At 39.9% G+C, this 21,174-nt stretch overlaps 1 protein-coding gene and 1 long non-coding RNA gene across 3 annotated transcripts in view; one reads left to right on the forward strand and one right to left on the reverse strand.

Moving 5' to 3' along the window:
* Nucleotides 1-1,735, reverse strand: part of LOC130694623 (uncharacterized) — a 16,879-nt gene extending 15,144 nt beyond the window's left edge. The window contains exon 1 of the long non-coding RNA XR_009002098.2: nucleotides 1,598-1,735. This is a non-coding gene — a long non-coding RNA (uncharacterized LOC130694623). The remainder of the gene's footprint in view (nucleotides 1-1,597) is intronic.
* The window catches only part of LOC130694611 (ATP-binding cassette sub-family B member 6-like), a 24,991-nt gene extending 3,817 nt beyond the window's left edge, over nucleotides 1-21,174 (forward strand). The window contains exons 1-14 of one of the 2 annotated variants that reach the window (XM_057517676.2): nucleotides 17,362-17,639; nucleotides 17,694-18,342; nucleotides 18,410-18,614; nucleotides 18,700-18,872; nucleotides 18,935-19,172; nucleotides 19,240-19,415; nucleotides 19,474-19,621; nucleotides 19,675-19,729; nucleotides 19,787-19,994; nucleotides 20,085-20,263; nucleotides 20,329-20,441; nucleotides 20,504-20,646; nucleotides 20,703-20,824; nucleotides 20,888-21,174. In XM_057517676.2, the coding sequence (XP_057373659.1) occupies nucleotides 17,701-18,342; nucleotides 18,410-18,614; nucleotides 18,700-18,872; nucleotides 18,935-19,172; nucleotides 19,240-19,415; nucleotides 19,474-19,621; nucleotides 19,675-19,729; nucleotides 19,787-19,994; nucleotides 20,085-20,263; nucleotides 20,329-20,441; nucleotides 20,504-20,646; nucleotides 20,703-20,824; nucleotides 20,888-21,035 (2,550 nt within the window). In that variant the 5' untranslated portion in view covers nucleotides 17,362-17,639; nucleotides 17,694-17,700 and the 3' untranslated portion in view covers nucleotides 21,036-21,174. Of the gene's footprint in view, nucleotides 1-17,361; nucleotides 17,640-17,693; nucleotides 18,343-18,409; nucleotides 18,615-18,699; nucleotides 18,873-18,934; nucleotides 19,173-19,239; nucleotides 19,416-19,473; nucleotides 19,622-19,674; nucleotides 19,730-19,786; nucleotides 19,995-20,084; nucleotides 20,264-20,328; nucleotides 20,442-20,503; nucleotides 20,647-20,702; nucleotides 20,825-20,887 lie in introns of those variants that run through there. The other variant, XM_059496251.1, reaches the window with a different exon arrangement.

The following is a 21,174-nucleotide window of genomic DNA, read 5'->3' on the forward strand; positions in this document are numbered from 1 at the left end:
TTATGCTGCGGTAGTTCTCCCCACCCTTTCTGTACACAGACTGGTACGACCACACATCCATCACACGCTGCTCGTGGACAAAAAAGAAAAAGATATTGAAGGCTAGAGAGTCAGCGCAAGGGCTAAAAAGGTTCTCTTGTTTCTTTTGTGTTGTGTTAAACGAAAAAGAGAAGGGGGTCAAAACGACAAAAAAAAAAAAAAAAAAGACTATTGTGTGCGTTCTCTCCGATGGATATTTTTCTAATCCGGCTGCTGCTGGTGTGTGTGTGTGTGTGTGTACCCTTCCCAAGTATAAAAAAAAAAAAAAAAAAAAAAAAAAAGAAGCCTCGATATATAGCTGGGGCACGTGACTTGTAAAATATAGTGCCAAGTGCACATGACGTACATGATAATATCGCTCTATGCAAATGCTTTCAAGAAAGGCATATCCCTCGATGTGTAGGGAAAAAAAAAAAAAAGAAACTGGTCTTTGCGGATGCATTGCAACAATTGAAAATGCACTCGAACCACGCCCTCTCAATCGATAGATGTCTCATCGACGTACGCGTATCTATTTGCTGAAGGGCTTTAAAAAAAAAAGGAAGGCCGTTTCACTTGGCCAGACACGAAACGTCCATCATCGATTTGATTCACATTAGACGAGTTGTATATGAAAATGAAAATTGTATAGACGATAACGGCGTCTATCTCTCTCTCTCTCTCTCTGTCTATGGCACATGGAAAAAACAATTAGACGGGCCAGCTACTTTGCAACGTTCCAGAGTTCCGTCCTACAACTCTTTGTGTTTCCCACAGATTGAAAGAAAAAAAAAAGAAAAAAAAAAAAAGCCGAAAAACTTCCATTAGCGTAAAAAGAGAAATACCCTTTTTCCCAGTTTACAACCGATGGCGCCTGGAACATATCGCTGTCAACATTCTTTCGACGTCTAAATAAAAAAACAAAAAAAAACTCGAAAAAAATGCACTTTGCGCCCATTTTGGTCGACGACGATGTCGCCAAAAGTGACCCATTTTGTGGCTCTTTTTTGGTTTTTTTTTTTTTTACGTTTCACCCCCTTACCTTCGTAGGAAAAAAAACCTTTCATTTAAAAAAATAAAAAAATAAAATAAACGACCCGAGGTTTATAATCGCGTCTCTGTTTGGTTGCTCGCTTGATTGTCGAAACGTCTGCCGTTGTGATACATTAACCAGCAGGCGAGTATTCACGTCTCCTCTTTCATTTGAATCCCCCCACCCCGCCACAGTTTCTTTTTTTTTTTTTCTTGTGGCTTCCGTTTTTTCTTGTCTTCTTAGCCCCAAAACCGGAAAATGTGTGATTCCGTTGAACAAAAATTCACACGCAAATTCAAACAGTTACGTCATCATCTGCATGACGAATCGAGGGACCCTTTTTTTTTTGTTTTTTTTTTTGTAACTGTAACATCGGGCCATGAGCTATGAGTTTTTCGACGTCTGTTTGCGTGTAGCATTTCTTAATTGAAAACTTGAAAAAAAAAAATTCCAGTCGCAAGTCTATGGCCGCTGGTCAAAAAAAAAAAAAAAAAAAAAAAAATCAAACATCTACGACATGAAAGATAAACAGGAGAGGAAACTTACCATATTAATAGAGACGACGGAAAAACAGCTCCCCCCCGGAACAGCGTCAAGTTTGGGGCACAAACTTTTTACAAGGTGCCAGCAACGTTGAATGGCTGGAAACGTGATGAGCGACACAAACACAGCAGCTGGAAACCTATCGGAAAAGCACGCGGGTTATGGCCAGTCGAAACATTAAGTCCACACCAATAACTCGAATGAAAACGTAGATGGGGCAGGGAGGTGGGGGTCGGGCAATGTTTGGACTTTAAATCAGTCAAAGGTGAGCATTTCAAAATCACTTTCGTCTTACGCCACAACGGGACGGCAAAACAGTTGGCATACATATAGTCCGTGTGTAATGGGTTTCTCTCCGGCTTTTCGTAAACTGTCTGCGCGTAGCCAAGTTTTCAGGACCAGAGCAGGGGGGGGGGGGGGGGGGGATCAAACTTTAACCCCAATGCCTTTTCAGACTTGTTACCCACACCCTTTGCCTTGGTCGTTTTTCTGTACATGACCCCAACTGCACAAGAGACGCGTATTTATTTTTATGTCTATATGTTAGTATTAGCTGACTCTACCCTGTTTTATTCAAAACGTCAAAGCTTTTCGAATACTTTCGGGGTGCACGGAGCAGGGACAGGGAAAAACAAACAAAAGAAACTGACTCGCATTTGTCAGGTCCAGGAAACTGTGCGCATTTAACGTCGCGTCATTTCTATTATTTCCCACAAAAGTTAAGTACAAAGCGGATTAAACGTGATTCATTATTCACGAGTTTAAAGAGACACGTTTCAGACAGCAAATTGATATTCATCCGCCTTTTTTTATTCTAAAAAGAAAAAAAAACAGTCTACATCCGCACTCGGTCCACTGGAAAAAGGTTTAGAAAGAAAAGCTATTTTCGCTATAGAAATATTATAAAAGAGATTTTAAATGTTTAAATCTATTTTTTTTTTTTTTTGAAAAAAAAGCCCCAAGAGTCGTGGAAAACAGCAAAAACTTGTGTCTATGAATATAAAATGGTTATTTGAATCTCACAAAGCGGTTCAACTAATTACGTTTCCAAAGTAACATAAAGATTTAGGCCTTTCGAAATATGCACCCCTTCATTTGAACATCAATATCAAAAGCGGCTTATATCGGCCAAAAATATTCTACAAGATGAATTCAAAAGACGCCTGGATGGGTTGCGATAAAAAAAAAAAGAAAGAAAAGAAATGTTTGTCAATCCGATTCCAGTTAGGATTGACACACACGGGGCAATTTTCGCTAGCAAGAGTTTGAAAATAGCGGGCGGCCAAGTTAGAAAACAAGTTTGGCGTCAATAACGAACATTCGAAGGGGATTTTCGACAGACAGACAGACAGAGAGAGAGAGAGAGAGAGACGTTTGTTAGATGCGACTTGTCCGCCTCATAACAAGAAATTTCTCTTCATTATTGCATGCGCGTCTCAACTTTGTCAAGGCTTTAGAAGTGCACGCACAACTTGGCCATTTTGACTTTGGGTATAGGGCAATTCATTTTCATTTGCGCCATAAATAACGTGGACGAAACAGTCCATCTGCGTTTGAAAAACAACAGTGTGTGTGTGCGTCTCCGATTCTCTTTTTTGTGGGCACATATAGACGTCAATAGTATTGGCCACCGTCCCAGAGGGCGGACGACGTCTACGCATAGCGACGTGATTAATGAAGAAGCGCCGCGAGATGGAGAGAAAGAGAGGAAATGTACGGACCCAATATGTCATTAGCATGGCCTTAGAGGAAGACGAACGCCCTAGGAAAAAACGTAGAGAGATATGTTTAGCCTAGATATGTTCAGAGAGAGGCACGCATAGTGCAATCAAAGAACACATTGATTCGATTGGCGGCCCTCTCTGTTGCAGCTAAATCAGATTCGGTCGTGATTTGACGTGCGCTGACAATGAACGAGAACCAAGTGGCAATGACCGATGATGAAGCGAAACGATATCGTCGTCGTGAGTGATGCACGACCCTGTCAACACAGTTTTGCTTATTTCATAAACGTATTTACAGAGTCGTCCATCTTGTTCCAGCATCGACTTTGCCTTTTTCTTCACAGATATTAAGTAAGCTCGATCATGCCACGCTTGGCTGAACAAAACTCTCTACATTTTCTATCACTTTGGATAGAGTCTAGTGAATCAAAAACAAAAAAAAAAAAAACATATTCAGGGCTTGAGCCAATGCACTTGTGAGTTCAAAGTCGTGAGAAAATTTCGTACGACATGAAATGTGAGTCACTTCTGGAGAGGCTAGACAATCTGTGTGAGCCTTTTTATCGATAAACGACAGCGCGCACAGATCCACTTCAAAATTCACGAAAAACATCGCTCTCAAGACTTTTTATTATTTTTTTTAAATGGAACACGTACATGATGCGTTCCAGTCTCTGCGTGTGGTCATTGATCGTCGACAGTGGCAATCTGGAACGCACAACAATCCCATCGGGATTTTCTTTTTTCTTTTTTCGTCAAACAACAATCGTTTGGAACAAGCGATGCCGTTTAGAACAAACACATTCACACACTGTCTTTTTAAGAGAAAGCCTGTTTTCTTTAAAGATCGTTATTGACTTGCTAACGATAGTGGCGGTGGTTTCCAGGACCAATAAACAAAAAATGAGCACACGAGAAAATAAATAAAACTTGAATAGGACTGATTAGCCAAAGATGTAACGTAGAACGAGGAACAAGTGCGCAATAGCATCACCACTTGTGTCGTGCATTATTTTTTTTTTTTTTGGCAACGTTTTTCACGCGCGTGTAAACGACGAACGAAAAAAAAAAAAAAAAAGTTTTCTTTTGGAAAAAGAGTTGGTTCTGCTAATCAGTAAGAAAAAAAAAAAAAGGCGATTAGTGCAAACGAATGGAGGGTGACATTTGGCACGAACAACTTTGGGCTACCCGAAATCCTTCTGCTACAAGAAAAGTTTGATTGGCTCGTACACACACCAAAACAACTTTCGAAAAAAGGAAAAAACTTTTTTTGAAAAGCAAAATTGCTATTTAATGATGGCGTCTGACTTACTTCCAGCCCAAGAAAAAGAAAAAAAAAAAACATGCAATCTATTTGAATTGGATAGCCTGTCTCATCAAAAATGCGTAAGCTTCCGCACCTCATTGCCAGACCCGAGTGGGCAACAACAAGAGTTGACTTTCTTTGAAAAACTTGGGTGGCCGCTAAAAAAGAATGGGGAGGGGGGGGGATTCGGAATCTTTGACGCCAATCGTCTGACGGAGAGATGGCCTTCGTCTCATTAACAATGTTGACTGTATAGGCCGACTGGAACTTTCCCACAGACCCCAAAAAAGTCACCCTGGACTCGAACCTTTTCGCGTATTATGCTAGTTTTTTTTTTTTCTTCTTCTTCTTCTTTAAGGCCATTAGTGCGCAATGGTGTAGATAAGAATAAAAAGCTAGCGAAAAGGAATAGGAGCCAATGATTTTTTTTTCTGTCAAGGACGTTTGGTGATGTGTTTGCCCTTTTCGCCAAACTTGCTAATAAAACAAATTTTAAAAAATAGAAGAAAGAAACCGACGTTGAAAAAAAAGACGATTCTCAACAAATTGATTATTTAAAAAAAAAAAAAAAAAAAAAAAAAAAAAAAAACATGAAAGAAAAAATGTTGTTCAAAATAACGGAGGGAAAAAAGATAAAAAGAACCAATAAACAAGCGACGTCTGTTGAAACGAGAGATTCAATGGAAAAAAAAAGGAAAGTTTTCTCATAACGTAATGCGTTTCGTTATGATGTTTAGTCAACCGTAAGTCGGTTGAACAACTTTGATTTGTTGCTTCGAAAATAATCAAACAGGAAGCGAATGCCGCTATCGCAAGTTATCGTCCCTACATTTTTTTCCCTTCACATACGCACACACAAAAATGTAAATGATGTCGGATCCGGTTTGCCGCAATTCCGCCCCCCCCCCCTTAATAAACGGACATTTTCGAAAAGCTCCAGTTGGCAATACCTTGGACAACGTCGTCATGGAAATTTGATCAACTCTTTTCATGATTATGATTCTAATGAAAATGTCTAGTGGCCTCTTCGAGTATCGACGCTGCACAAAAGAATTGGAAACGTTTGAACTGTTTGGATAAACAACGGCCGCATATTGAACAACGATGCAAGTCAGTCATGTGAAACTAGTCATAAACAAGGCCAAAGGAGGGGGGTAACGTGAGACGTCTTTAATCCTTGTGTTTGTCACGCAAATGTGGGTGGTCCATGCCTCGTTTGACCAAAACAAGTCAGCACAAAACAAAAACGAAATTCAATCATTTTTCCCTATTGCATAACTTTGTACTGGCCCTTTCTCCAATGAATTAACATGCGTGTAGTACAAACGTAGCAAGACCTAAAAATTCCCTGTTGAACAACCTGTTCCCCCCCCCCCCCCATTTCAAACATATAATCAAATGTTGGACACACAAAACTATCAGTGTCCGGCGATCCTTGCGCATCGATAAAACCCAAAAAAAAAAAAAAAAAAAAAAAAAGGCCGACCGGAGTGTATCAATTCCAATGACGAATAACATCTTTTGAAAGAAAAAACAAGCAAACAAGAGGCAAGAATGACGACAAAAGAATAAACGAGCGTATTGGTATGAATTCAAAACGACGACACACGTTGCGCTATGCATTTATTATATGTAGTCTATAGGACAGCAGTAGCCGAACCAGCCCAACCAATTGGCATTGATGAATGACCATTCGGAAAGACTCTTTGACGTTAATGCCCTTTTCTCTCTGTCTGTTATGTCCAAAAGAGGAAGACGGCCATAGCTTTTGTCGGACCCTCGCTTTAACAAAAAAAAAAAAAAGCTCACCCAAAAATAAAAAGACATTCCAACTATAGAACTGATGTTGATCGATTCTTGTCCATCATCACGCGCGGCTACCGTTTCCAAACACAGAAGAGATTCAAATATGTTTTACATACGACGTGTCCAATAGAGGGGCACTACAGTCTGTTAAAAAAAAAAAATGTGTAATATTTATTGTTTCCCAATAACATGTGTCAAAGGAACATTTCGCCGCCGTTATGTTCGAACTTTGGACAATGGCATTCGTCTATCAACACAATCAAAAATAGTTTCTTTCTTTTCCAACTCCGAGTTGGGACGCTTTAAAAAAAAATAAAAAAATAAAAACCTATCAAAAAGACAAATCGTTTTGTAGGGTTAAATTTTGCGTGCTCAAACAACAACAAATTCAATTTTCTCCTCGCCCAAGTTGGTCGGTGGTGAGAGAAAAATGACTTTGCCTTTTCTTTTTTCATTTCCCCTCTGCGTAAGCGATTGACAAACGATCGTTTTTCCTGCCTAAAGTGAGAAAGCTTTCAGCCAAAAGTCTCGCATTTCCTCCACGTCCCCACCTCTCTTTTTCAGATAGAAAAAAAGAAAGAAAAAAGGGACGTGTCTACTTGGAAAGTCTATAAGGATACATACATGGATCGCGTACATCTCCTGTATATTAGATGGATTGGTGTGCATTTTGTCAGCTGCTGCTTCCCGACGGAAATGTCGCACTGTGGTCCGGATATATCACCCACCCTTCTTCTCATTGAACTGGCGAACGCACGAGGGGGGGGGAAGTTTCTTTCAACAACTCGCTACAAGAATATGAAAAACTCTGAATTTTTTTCTATGTACGTCGCCAGGGAAAAGTTCCTATTGTGAAATGGATTTTTTTTTTTATTCTGTTCACCGATGAAATATTCACAGCCAGAAAAGAAAAAAAAAAAAAAAAAAGTCCATTAGGAACGATTTTAATGAACCAAATTTTTCTATTTCAACATTTTACAATTCCCCATAAGAAGAAGGAAGAAAAAAAAAAATTGGTCGGGCGCTAATGATGACGTTCACTTAGATCAAACACTAATCAAGTAGTTAATACAAGTGGGCTGCCATCATCAGCCATCATTTGTACGAACCATAGAAACATCGATTTTACGATTGCAATTTTTTAAAGCGTCCATTCATCAAAGTGAACCAAGATTCTAAATTTACAAAATGCCTAAAGCGAACGAACAATACGTTAATAAAAAAAAAGGTTTCTCATGATGTCTACCCTTATTTTTATACAGAAAGAGAAAAGACACATCGTTGTAATCTGACAAACTCATCCGAGTCCTAGTGGGGGGGAGGGGGGTTTATTTTTTTCTTTTCCCACGACAAGTTTTTCGACTTTTACGTGGAACGGATTGTCAGAGACACACTGTCTTTGACTTGGACCCCAAAAGAAAAATGAAAAAAAGAAATAAAAAAATAGGCAATCACGGTGTGCGCAGCGTTTTTTTTCACGCACTCACGTGCATGGAGCAGACTTGATTTTCTGCTCCGACGAACTGGAATCATCCAGCCACTGAAACTCGTACCGTATGTAGGTGTAGAAAGGCCTGCAACGTTAGACTTGATGACAGAGTCTCTTCGTGTCACATCTCAACTTGTCGCCAAGTCCGTTCGCTCTCTACCCCCCGACAGCCAACACAGACACACACACACACACACAAGGGATCATCAAAGTTTGTAAGCTGAAAGCGTCATCCCACTGTCGGTTGATTTAAGAAAACACTTGGCGTCTATTCGCTTCTCTATTCCAAAATGTCATGAGAGTGCGTATATATATATATATATAAAGCGAAATTGGTTATGAAGTCCAACAAAAGGGGTCCAGCTCCCATCAGAGCCGGGATTAAGGCAGACCGTTTCCATTATTGTTATTATGCATATTCACTGGCCCACGTGATGATTTTTGGTCGGACCTCTTTTGTTGTATCGACAAAAACTTTATGAGGATTCTTAGACCCGTCTCTCCTTTCCAATTTCCTGGATTTTTTTAAGAATCTGACCAATATTTTATAACCTTGATAAACTTTAAAGAAAAAAAGGGAAGTGTTCTTCACCGGAAAGAAGCCGCGTCGAGATTTGAAGCCAAGCCAAACAAAAAGTGCAAGATTGATAGAACGAAACAAGACGCCCTGTACGCTGTCATTAAATAAATAAGGAAACATGTCCTTGTTTTAGGTGTCACATGTCCAACAATAGAGTCATAAAATCCGTTTTTGAATAAAAAGAAATTGAATTTTTTTTTCATCGATAATCATGCCGTTAAAAAAGAAAAAAAAAACAAAAACATTGTGTGTCTCCTACATTTAAACTGCTCGTCTATGAAACGCGTACATCAACGTCAATCGATCAATCAATAAGTTGGGTCGTCCAATTGTGTGTGGATACATCCGCCATTCTCGACAACAACGACTAGCGGCACACACAAATAATGTGAATTTATTCGATTCCGAGTTCAATCATGTGTTGACATACAGTACTGGCAAGAAAACACACGGCGATTGGATGTGAGAGAGAGAGAGAGAGGCAGTCTTGCGGATATCCTCGTCTCCCACTCGAACTCGATCGATACTCTGATAAATGTCCTTGTGTGCATGTTACTTGTAAAATATCAACAACAAAAAAAGGAATGAGAGTTTCCTTTCTAGAGGGGGGGGGGGGATGTCGTGATTATCTACCGACAGCAAAGACGTAAAAATGCCGAAAGCAAAAAAAAAAAAAAGAAGACTTGTTACATCTCAACACATTCCTAACCGGAAATGAACCAAAGAATTTGTCACAAAAATGGATTTTTGAAATAGATGGCAGCAGTACAGCAATAGGCCTAACAAAAGTTTCAAAAGCTTCCTGTTCCTTACTCTTTTAGCGACCTAATAAAAGAGCTGGGCGTAACAATAGGTGGAGAAGGTCGGAAGCGCTAGACACCAAAAGAGAAACGCTTTCTTCCTTTCAAAAAAAAAAAAAAAAAAAAAAACGCCGCCGCGATGGCAGAATGACAAGCCTGATCGACTGGAAAATCGCTCTTATACTCAAACGGTTTGTTAGTGAAAAAAAAAAAGAGATGCGGTCCCTTCGTCGTATAAAAGAGGCGAGAACCGACAGATGGATCACACCCCTCTCCCGCACGTTAGTTGGCGTCAACTGTTTAAAAGAGCGGATTTCTTTATAGCGGCGGATTTATATTTCAAATTCATTTTTTTTTTTTTTTCTTCTTCATTCGAGTTGACTAGGCAACAACAAGTAGGGATCTAAACATAGTTTTCAATCGCAATTCGATGGGAACGTCCCTACCTTTCATAGCGCATTTATGTATCAAGAGGGTCGGTGGGGATAATAGAGTAGACGGCGATAAAAGAAAGTTGTACGATTTCATTGCATCAATTTACTGCGATGATCCGCTCTCCATTTTATTTGTTATAAAAAAAAAAAAAAGACGGCCTTTTCTTAAAAGCGACAGGAAATAATCATGGTAGTACCAAAAAAAAACTCGTTTCTATTCTATAAAGCAATCCAATCTAATCGAACGAGCTCCTCTGCCAATAATCGACTGCATTAAATGTGGTGATTTGTTTTCTTTTCTTTTCTTTTAACGATCGAGAAATAAGAGCGGTTAGCACAGATCGATACGTGATGTGACCATCCAATTGGTTGGCGAATGTCTTTCAAAAACGATTGGCGATATGACAATTATGGCATTCGTGCTGCAAAAGGCGCGGACCAGCAACGGGCCAGTCAGGTGGAAAGACAACAAGGGCGAAGTGGTCCAGAGTGTAACGAGTCGTCCCTCGTATTACATACATAACGAAACGATGGAACATGAAAAAGGCGCTGGACAAAACGCATTAGATGGAACTGGTTCTCTACATGTAATGCCGAATCGTCAATGCACGGCACGTCTGCACAACATTTTTCCCGTCTTTTGTACCACACACGGCCCATTATAGTTTGATTGCACGCTCCAGCGATCCGCAAGTTTTCACCGAACCAAATCCTCTTTTTGGAAAATGCGGACGGCTAGTTCAGCTGCTTGACCCAGACAAGTTCTCCATTTCTATATGAGATGCTCTCTTTATCGATCGACTATCCCGGCCCTATTTCAACCGGTACTATTTCAAAAAAGAAAAAAAACAGAATTTGCTATCGCGTAATGAACGTTGTTGGCCGTTCATTTCAAAAAAAAAAAAAAAAAAAAAAAAGGAAAACGAGTGATTGGACGATTAACAGGTCAATATTGGCGCAGGGTAAAGTGCTTGAAAGACCAGCCATCAACGCGTCTATTTTTGCACGGAGAGCAGAGTTTTTTTGTTTGTTTTTTTTATAGCCGAGTCGTATATAAATCAATCGAAAGCAGTCGACGAGTGAGTGGGTAGCTGGAAAAGCAATTGAGATCTATAGACGCGTTTGATACAAGCGGGCAACGCTATTGCCAGTTATAGACGTACTTGCGCGCGCTATACTTTTCACGACGCTCTTGCCAACGTATTACTATAAGATGAGAGAGTAATCGACTCAACGCCAGTTGATGATCGTTTTTGCCGACCTCTTTTTTTTTTTTTTTTTTTTTTTTTTTTTGTCTTGCCGCAAGCAATTCCGTACTGGAAAACAACTTTTCATTGGCAATCAACGTGTTTTCTGTGACATGTACACCAGACAAAGTAAAAGAAAATCGCATTTCTATCAAGAAGAAGAAAAAGTTCAAAGCAAAATGCTGAAGGCATCGCCGCCGATCGTTGCAATAGCAAGAAGAAGAAAAAAAAAAGAGAACGAAATAATACATACGCGTAGGTGTGTATGAAAAAGAAGAAGAAAACGAGGTGACATGTTAAAGTCAAGTGGGAAACGGATGGCGATGGAAGAATAGAGCTCCGGCTACATTGGTTTTTGGAGAACCTATTTGCAGTAACTCAGGATTTGCATCTTCAGAGCTGCCACACACATATCGCCCCCTTTTTCTTTATACCGCATTAGACGAGCTCGCAACCCCTTGTTTTCGTATGGCGTCCACGTATCTTCCCTTGTACAGGCGTCGTTTTCGACGTGACCAGCAAACATTTATACACATAAAAGACCTATCGGCTTCTGATATCAAAAAAAAAAAAATACTATACACGAGATGGTTTAACATTCCATTAGATGTCCCTCCTTTCCCCCAAAGCCTTAATTCCAGCGTATTGACTTTCCCCTCAATTGTACAGCGACATCGAACGTGAAAGAATATGAATCAAAAGAAATAGCAACTTGAGGGAATTGGCCAAGAAAAAGCACTAAAACGTCTCTCTCTTTCCCTTGCTTGATTTATAAAACACGATATGATGATGGCAGGTTAGCCCTTCATCATCATCATCATCTCTCACGGGGAATATATATCCAGCGCGCACAACTCCCTCCACCAACCGATACATCCCCGAAAGAGTTTCACCCCCCTAGAAAAAAAAAAAAAGGGGGACGATGGATATCGAAACGCACGCTCAACTCGACGGTGTTTTATTATTCCATCTGTAGTGTCTATTTCACACACACACAACCCTACTCGCGTATACACACACAAAAGGGGGTACGGTGTGTGTTTCGGCTTGCCCGTCATCGCCAGTGAAGCTCAAACGAAGCGTGCAGTTGCACATAAAGCCAGCAACTCGTCTGTGTACATCTACTCAAAAATGAAAGCGAAGCAGGGATTCCCCGAAGAACATCCAAATTGAGTTTTGCGCTGCTAGTCGTGGCTTGTCCATTACTTTTTACTTGATAGTTTTTTTTTTTTTTTTCCTACTGTTGGCAAGCTCTTCAGAGTGATCGAATTGGATCTGTCCAATGTCCGAAGCAAACGGGAAAATGTGTGTGTGTGTGTGTGTCTACGAGAGCAAAGTCGGAAAAGATTTTCGAACGTCCGAAATGAAGATGGAAGTTTGTTGAATCACGAGACGTGGCGATGGGAAAAAAAAGAAAGAAAATTCGATCATGTACAAGAGGAGATGAGAAAAGCCAATGAGATTTCAGTGACGTCTCTCTAGTTTTACTTCAAAATGGATCACGTTGAACGTGACGTTGAATCGATAACACACGCATTCGATACGTAAGATTACACACTTGCAAATAACTCTACACCCTTTTGTCATTGTGATGCTATAAAAATATGACGACATCGCAACCAACATCACACGAATTGTGCCCTAAACGCAGCCAAGACCAGAGTGACGGATCGATACTGGGCACAAAATTCGCAGCATTACGCATCGAAAAGTCCATTTATAGTAATGGCTTCGCGTGAAGCCTCCATCACGTGCACTAGATGAGCATTTCTCTTTGTATAACACGGGGTGTCCGGGTGCTCGTCTAAATAACACAGACCAGTCAGCGAGCGAGCAAAAAAAAATAAATAAATAAATAAAATGAGTTTGAATATAATGAACTATCTAAAATCGACCGGCGCATATTATGCAAGAAAAATAAAACCGGATCCATCAGAGTTGGCAGTTTGATGAAACATGTGATTCATAATTTCGTGCTGGCCCTTTATACTATGTAGAACGGTATTGGATCTATCTGGACAAACGATGTCGGGCAAAAGTTATTTGTCCCGCCGGACTGGGATGGGGAGGGGAATATGATAATTTCCAGGAGTTTTGCGCCATCTACACACAGCTGACTCTATACGCTAGCAACTGAGATGCTCGGTCACTGCCATTCCCTACTCCCGCCCAGCAGTCACGTTATGTTTTCGTAAACAGAACACCAACAACAACTGTCCTAATTAAACACGCGAGTAACTTACCTTACTAAATAGGCGAGCTCTACGATGATTCGGCTGCTTCTCCGTCCTAAATAAAAACAAAGTCAATTGTTATTGTGGGGGCAAAAAAAATATTCTTGTTGCAACACGAGATTCATTTCACATGTATAGAGCCGAACGTACATGAAAGAACGATTTCAAACGTGCTTCTACTTGGCTTTTTTTTTTGTTTTGCTGTCGAATTCGTCAATATGTAGGCGTGCCGTGACGGACTTAAATGGATAGAAAAGCAACGAGCACCAATATATACATAGGCCCCTATTGACTGCGACTTGCTGAGGAAGCAAGAAGAAATGACACACACAAAATGGAGAGGAGGCTATTCACTGTGTTATCGCGTTGGCCGTACGAGTCAGCACCTTTTTTTTTTTTTTTTTTTTTTTTCTCCTTTTTTCTATTATTTTCTCGTATTTCCCTTTTTCGTTGATATAAAAAGGAGCCTATTTGACGATCACTTTCCGCAAGCTGTGAGCGACATGGAGAAAGAAAAAACGGAAGTGGTTGCTGGGCTAACAGTTATGGATTGACGTGCATAAAGAAAGCCACCCTCCAAATCAATAATGTGCCAGAATTGTGTTTTTCGTCTTTCAGCCAATGACATTCAAATGAGAAATAGACGTAATTACCCAGTTATATAGCTGTTTTGAGCAATGAATAATCGTGGAAATGAGATGAGCACACGAGACATTGTTACATGCACTCATTAAAGTGTATGTTGCCACGACGACTTGCAGTCTAGAACTGAACATGTCAATTGCCAAAGTCTCTTGAATTTCATCATCATTTGCTAACCCCTTCCTCTGCCTTTGTCCAACTGCTTTTTCTAGAACAAAAAACGAGGGAAAAATTCCAAGATGGCCGCTATCTCACCCTGCCTTCTTTTTTTTCCCTCGCTTTTCGTCTGCCAAGTTTAAGGCAAAGGGAAACCTAAACATTTTTACTTGTATCTTAGCCGAGTTTTTCTTTATGTAAGGATTTCTTTTAAAGTGCCACGACGACATAAAAAAAAAAAAAAAGAGTTGGCAGCAATCGAATCAAGTTGCTCTGTACACACAAGACTTGTACGGAAAAAAAAAAAGAACGAGGGAGTGGGAATCAAATAAAAGGCACGGTCGACAAGGGAAATGGAATAAAATCAAATCAAAAATTCAGCGCAGAGGTTGACAGTCGGACTTTTGGCTGATCTGATATGCACCAAAGCAAAGCTCGAAAAAAAAAAAAAAAAAAGAGTGAAAGGTTCAATAACATCATCAGACTACGGAAAGTATAGGACCTTCTCTTCCGATACGCACGTTTAAATTCAAGTCTCTACGTATAGATCAACAATTAGTATGTACGGCCGACGAGATCGCCAGAGTGTGTGGGTTGATGTAATTCAACTAATGAGACTTTTGGGGAGCTGTATACAGCGCCAAATATTTGATGATGACATCATACATGGGTATATAGGCCTACATCAAGCGGAGAAGGCCATGATTCGATTACATCGACCACTGCTGCTCCTTTGTGTGCTGCATAAAAGTATAGAGATGTACTGCACATCTATCGCGTGTAGACATAAGCCAATAATGTGTGTAGGCACTACACACAAGGCCAGCCGGATCCAATTAGCTTACTTTTATGTTGTTTGTAAATATATATATATGTCCAAAAATATGGCCAAGGTTTTCGACCTACTACTACTACTACTACTACACCAATGTAACGAGAAACAAGTTTTTTTTTTTTTTTCATGTGCAAGAGGGTTAGAAGGAACACAATTTTTATCAAACGATCAACTCACAGAAAAACGTCTGTCACTAAAAAGGGGGAAGACAATAAAAAAAAAAAAAAAAAAAAAAACCTTTGGTCCGTACAACTGACAAACATCTCGTCTGTAGATTTATAGCTCTTTAAGCAAAAAGAGAAAATTGACCCGGATCCATATAGATCTTTTTTAAAAAATAAAGTTTTGTTTATAGAGAATGTCCGGGTAGATAGAAACAGCCTAGAGAGTAATATAACAAGACAAATCCATCCACGGCTGTTTGTTGTTGTTTTTTCTCATTTCCATAGCAAGTACCACTCTGGATGAAAAAAAAAAAAAAAAAAAAGTAAACTCATCAAGGAAGGAACAACATCGACAAAAGAGGAAGGGTGCTAGAAAACGGACTAATAGCTTACGTATATATATATATGCGCTGTGTGTGAGTTGAGCCTTTCTAACAAGAGCTGTATATATATCTCAGGCTGGGTGTATGACACCTATATATTGTATGGGGAAGGGGGGGGGGGGAGAGGGAGGAGGAAGACGATCGATACATGTTAAAAGACCAAGTCTTTGGCCGGGGTGCACGCGACACGATCGTTTAAGCCGACATGCTGCTCTCGGCCTTTTTTTTTTTTTTCTTCTTCTTGCTGCAGTCGAAAACAAAAGCCTCTTGCCCTTTCTATAGAGCCCAGTCCCCTCATTGAGTTCCGCGTTTTTTTTTTTCTTTTTCTCTCATTATACGTACCCCCGTGTTGGTTAAGGCCGGAGATGGAGGCGTCTATAAGTTTTGATTGCGCGACGCCCGACTTTCTTGCTCTCGCCTACATATATAGAATAATAGCTACTGGGGTGTGTGTGTGTGTGTGTCTCTCAGGAGAGTCGTTTTTATTTCCCCCTGCGCAACGCCGAAATAATACATCTTGCACGCAGCAGACGCACAATTCAAAACAAAACAATCTCGCCCCGTTCTTCATTCTCCAGCTGCGGGAAAATGCTCAATGCGATCAACAAGACAAAAGAAGGCCACGCGTGTATGGCCCCTCCGGCTTTGATTGCGCGTTTCCAACTCAATCACAGAGCCTCTTTTCCCTTTTTTCTATCCATATTACACGAATAGGAAATCTTTAGCGTGAAAAATAGAGAGCATCATCGACGTATATAGGCCTTGCTATATGTAGGCTGATGATCACTCGTTCTTTGAGACCGGGAATTTTTCAGCGTGAAAAAAAGGGAGCATCCGTAATGGGTAGAGAGGCCATTGATGTGAGGCAGCAAAAAAATAATGCGACGACTTATTCCTGAAAAAAAAAAAAAAAAATCTAAAATCGATAGAAGAGATGTGTGTACAATGTAGGCCTTGGTGCATTATATCGATTTTTCATTAGGCACGCTCTAAATATCTTATCGAACAGCACCAAGGCATACGTCTTGATTATAATGAGAGGCCTACGGGTAAAAAAGAGCGATGATGGCCAGGAGGGATAATGAACGTTCCAAACACTAAATGACAGCCATTCATCATTTGCTGCTGCTTTTCTTTTCTTTTTTAATCCCAAAAGAATATGCATTTTAATATGAAGCGTACAAGATGGGGCGACTCACTGACTTTTGTCTGGACATGTGATGGCCAGCAATAGGTGAGAAAATTTTTCCGACGAGGATCAAGTGGAAAGAACTTTTAGGTGTTGTTCGTCTATCGTGACCGTTAAAGAAGCCGCGCCAAGTTTTAAAATAAGTTGGCCAATGACTGGCAACAATAGACCGACAACAAAGAAAAAGAAGACACCAATAACTGTGTATCTATAACAATGTTGTCTTGCAACTCTATAGTGGGCCTATTGACGTCATCTGCAGGTACGTGTTGTCGCCCTTTTATAATCTCCGGTGTAACACGTAGACGCCGATGTAAGGCCTCGTGTGCCCCCCTCACGGCACAGCCCGCAAAACCGATTGATTTCCATTTTTTTTTTTCTCTCTCTCCCTCTCTGTCGTACAGACACACACTAAACAAGATCAGTACAGCCTATTTCTCATCCAAGTCTCGTTATATGTCGCGACAGCGAGAAAATGAAATGCGTCAGCAACGCTCGTCGAAGCCAATTTGGCAAATCAGCCAACAAGAAGAGAAATTCAATTTTTCTTCTATAGTAGATGAATTTGTAAATTTTCTTTTGACTTATTCATCTTTGCCTCGTAGTTTCAAGATGGAAAACAATGCATGGCATACACCTATAGTCTTTAACTTTATTTATCTTTGTTGTTTCTAGCAAACCAGACTCCATCTAGAAAACGAATGATGAAAATGAAAATGTCGAGAAAGCGTACGATAGATGGCGTTTAAATCGGTAGGTGTCAAAAAATATATGCAAAACATCACGTACTGTTTGGCGGCGCGCCACAAGCTTGTGTAACAAACTCGGCTTAGTTTAAGTCATTCCGCTGTAACGCAAGAGTTACGGTCGTCGGCAATGACATTACAGAAAGTCTACTAAGTCGTCACAGTCTAATAATCATCAGTTGCATTAGATAGATTTCTGGACTACAGGGTTTTGGAGTTAAGGCATAACTCTTTGACAGTGTGTCAGTAGCTGATAATCTGCTTTGTACACTGTTTGGCTGTTTGTATGAGAAAAGCCAAGTTCACATAGGTAACTTACCATAATTGCGAGCCAGTAAAATAGTTCCAGGTTTTTTCTTTTTAGTTCTGACATGGAGGGACCTGTCCAATATTGCCCACCCAACATAACACTGAACCATCCGTGGGTAAATCATGGTTTGACAAGATGTTTCCTTGACACAGTGTCAACATCAGTTATCACAGGATTTTTGATTTTATTTGGTTCTATTGAAAGCATAGTTTATAGGAAATATGGCTCACCTATCCAATCTAGATCAGGGCAAAGATCAAAGTTATTTATTCTTCAAATTATGGCTGCCATAATTCTCACTATTTTACCTGTTGTGGAATGTATAGTCCAGCTCTATCTAGTGCACAATGGAGTCCTATATGGGTATCTTTTGCTTTACACTATTGGCAATGTTATTGTTTGGCCCTTATCCCTTCATTTGATTTACTTGGAAAGAAATGCTTTGTTACCATCCATACCTGCAAGGGGTCATGGGCTCATTTTGTTAATATTTTGGACCCTTACTTTTGTTGCTCAGAATCTAGCCTTCCTAAACATGAAAAATGAAGATTGGTGGTTTGATTTAGAAACCACAGCCGACATTGTAGAATTTTCCCTCTTTATTGTCCGTTTCGTAAGTACTTGTATAGCGTTCCTCCTTGGTCTTAAAGCTCCTGGACTGTACACCTCGGAAAGGCTTTACAGAGAAGGACTTGGCTCTGGGGTAAGCCCTGCACAGCCACAAGTTTTCTCTTTTAATAGTATATTAACAATTTATGCTTGTTAAAAAGGCTGGCTCACTTCTGGACGAAAATCAGACTGATTCGTCTAGTTCCTCTCCTTGGAGTAACTTTTTTTCAAAGTTACGTACTCTGTTACCATTCGTATGGCCGGCAAAAGCTCCATCTCTTCAGATACGTGTTCTGATTTGCTTCTTGCTTCTTGCCGCCGGTCGAGTAGCTAATGTGTATGTTCCTGTTCTCTACAAAATGCTAGGTAAAAGTCGCTCTAATTGGCAGCTGAAGGTGTATTCTATATCTTCTTTACCAAAATGTATCAATTTGTAATTTTTTTTTCCCAGTTGACAGTATGACTCCCGCTGACGGAATCGTCGTCTTTCGTTGGGACCTTGTTCTGATTTATGTTGTTGTTAAGTTTCTGCAAGGAGGAGGTATGGGGGGAGTTGGTTTTCTCAATAATCTCAGAAGCTTTCTCTGGATTCCCGTCCAACAGTTTACAACACGAGAAACAGAGGCAAACTAAAAATCCCAATGTAAAAACGGAAGATACATTCTAATCTCTATTTTCTTTTACAGGTGAAACTCTTCGAACATCTTCATAGCCTTAGTCTACGTTGGCACTTGAGTCGAAAAACGGGTGAAGTGTTGCGCGTTATCAGTCGTGGAACAGACTCTATAAACAGTTTGTTGAGCTATCTCCTCTTTAACATTTTTCCTACTATAGCGGATATCCTGATAGCTATCGTTTATTTTGCAACCGCCTTCAATCCTTGGTTCAGTTTGATCGTGTTCGTCACCATGGTTATTTATATGGGTAAGCTTTACTTGCAGCTTTACCGTGGATTTTCCAGTTCTTAACACGTGTTTTCCTTTTTACTCAGGTGGAACAATCGCAGTGACCGAGTGGCGGACAAAGTACAAGAGACAAATGAATCAAGAAGATAATAAATTACGAGGTCGTGCCGTTGACTCCCTCTTGAATTTTGAAACAGTCAAATATTACGGCGCTGAAAAATATGAAGTGGAGCAGTACAAGGAAATCATGATCAGATATCAGGTTTAGCCTAGAATGAAACCTTAACGTAGTATTTCCCAATAACATTTTGCATTTTTAGAAAGAAGAGTGGAGATCGAGCGCGTCTTTAAATTTACTAAACACTGTTCAAAATGTTGTAATGACCGTTGGACTTCTAGCTGGATCGCTTCTTTGCGTTCACTTCGTTGCTGAAAAACAGTTGACTGTTGGAGATTTTGTCCTTTTCGGTAGTCAACCATATTTAAATTTATTGTTAGCTAAACTAACATTTCTTTCCAAGGAACCTATATCGTGCAACTTTACGCACCATTGAATTGGTTTGGAACTTATTATCGGTAAAATTATGCCCTCTTATTTCTTTTGATGAAAATGAAAATATTCTTTACTTTTAGAATGATTCAACAATCATTTATCGACATGGAGAATATGCTGGATCTTCTGAAAGAGCGACAAGAAGTTAAAGATAATCCCGGAGCTAAGGACCTACTAATTAAAGAAGGAAGCATTGAATTTCAGAACGTGTCCTTCAGTTACCGCCCTGACAAACCAATTTTGAAAAACATCAGCTTTACAGTCTTGCCGGGGAAAACACTGGCTTTGGTAAACACTTTTCATTTCTTGTTTCCTAGTTTCATTCAAGTATTTATTTTTATCTTGTAATAATTATTATTTTTAAATATTACCATCAAGGTCGGTTCATCAGGCGAGGGAAAATCCACGATTATTAGGCTTCTATTCCGATTCTTCGATGTCCAAGAAGGTGCAATTCTATTAGATGGGCAAGACATTCGTGGCGTGAAACAAACATCAGTAAGGCAAGCCATAGGTGTTGTACCACAAGATACGGTCTTATTCAACAGCACAATCAAGTGAATATGCCTACTGTTTATTAGACCATTTTCGTTCTACCGTTTACTAAAACAAGTTGATTTAGGGCCAATATTCAATATGGACGGGTTAGTGCAACTGATGAAGAGATATATGAAGCTGCCAGAGCAGCTGATATTCACGATCGTATCCTAGGATTCCCTGATGGATATGATACTGGTGGGTCTTTTTCTTTTTGAATCAGTCAACAAACGGAGGTTGAATCGTATTTTATTTTTAAGTTGTTGGTGAACGAGGTTTGAAATTAAGTGGAGGCGAAAAGCAACGTGTAGCAATAGCTCGAACGCTGCTTAAATCTCCAAAATTTGTGCTCCTCGACGAAGCTACGTCTGCCCTCGACACCCATACGGAGCGCAACATTCAAGTATGGTTACACCTTATGAAGCGTCAACACATTCACTCATTTTTTCGTTCTTACAGGCTTCATTAGCACGAGTGTGTACTAATAGAACAACACTCGTTGTTGCCCATCGACTATCAACGATTATTAATGCTGATCAAATCATCGTTCTACATAATGGATCCATTGCAGAGCGTGGGAGGTAATAACGTGTAGTTATTTGAATTGTTAATGGTTTCAATCAATCCATGATTTTATCTCTCAGTCACGAAGAGCTGTTGGCAATGAAAGGCGTTTACGCTGAGATGTGGAATAACCAAATAAGCAGTGAAGACGATGGGACTGGAACTGCTCCTACAACTCCTGTTAGTCGAGAATTTTTCCCTTGTTCTGATGGTGGTTTATTTACGTGATTAATTATAGAAGTCGTCGTTTAGTTGTCAATCATAAACCAAGTGCGTTATCCTTTCCTTCGTTACTGACAATAACCTTTGACAACTCATTTAAGCCCATGTTATTCATTGAAATAGACAGTTTTGTTTATTGTAATAA

The sequence above is a fragment of the Daphnia carinata genome, chromosome 7 (genome assembly GCF_022539665.2).
Source record: "Daphnia carinata strain CSIRO-1 chromosome 7, CSIRO_AGI_Dcar_HiC_V3, whole genome shotgun sequence".
Classification (NCBI taxonomy): Eukaryota; Metazoa; Arthropoda; class Branchiopoda; order Diplostraca; family Daphniidae; genus Daphnia; species Daphnia carinata.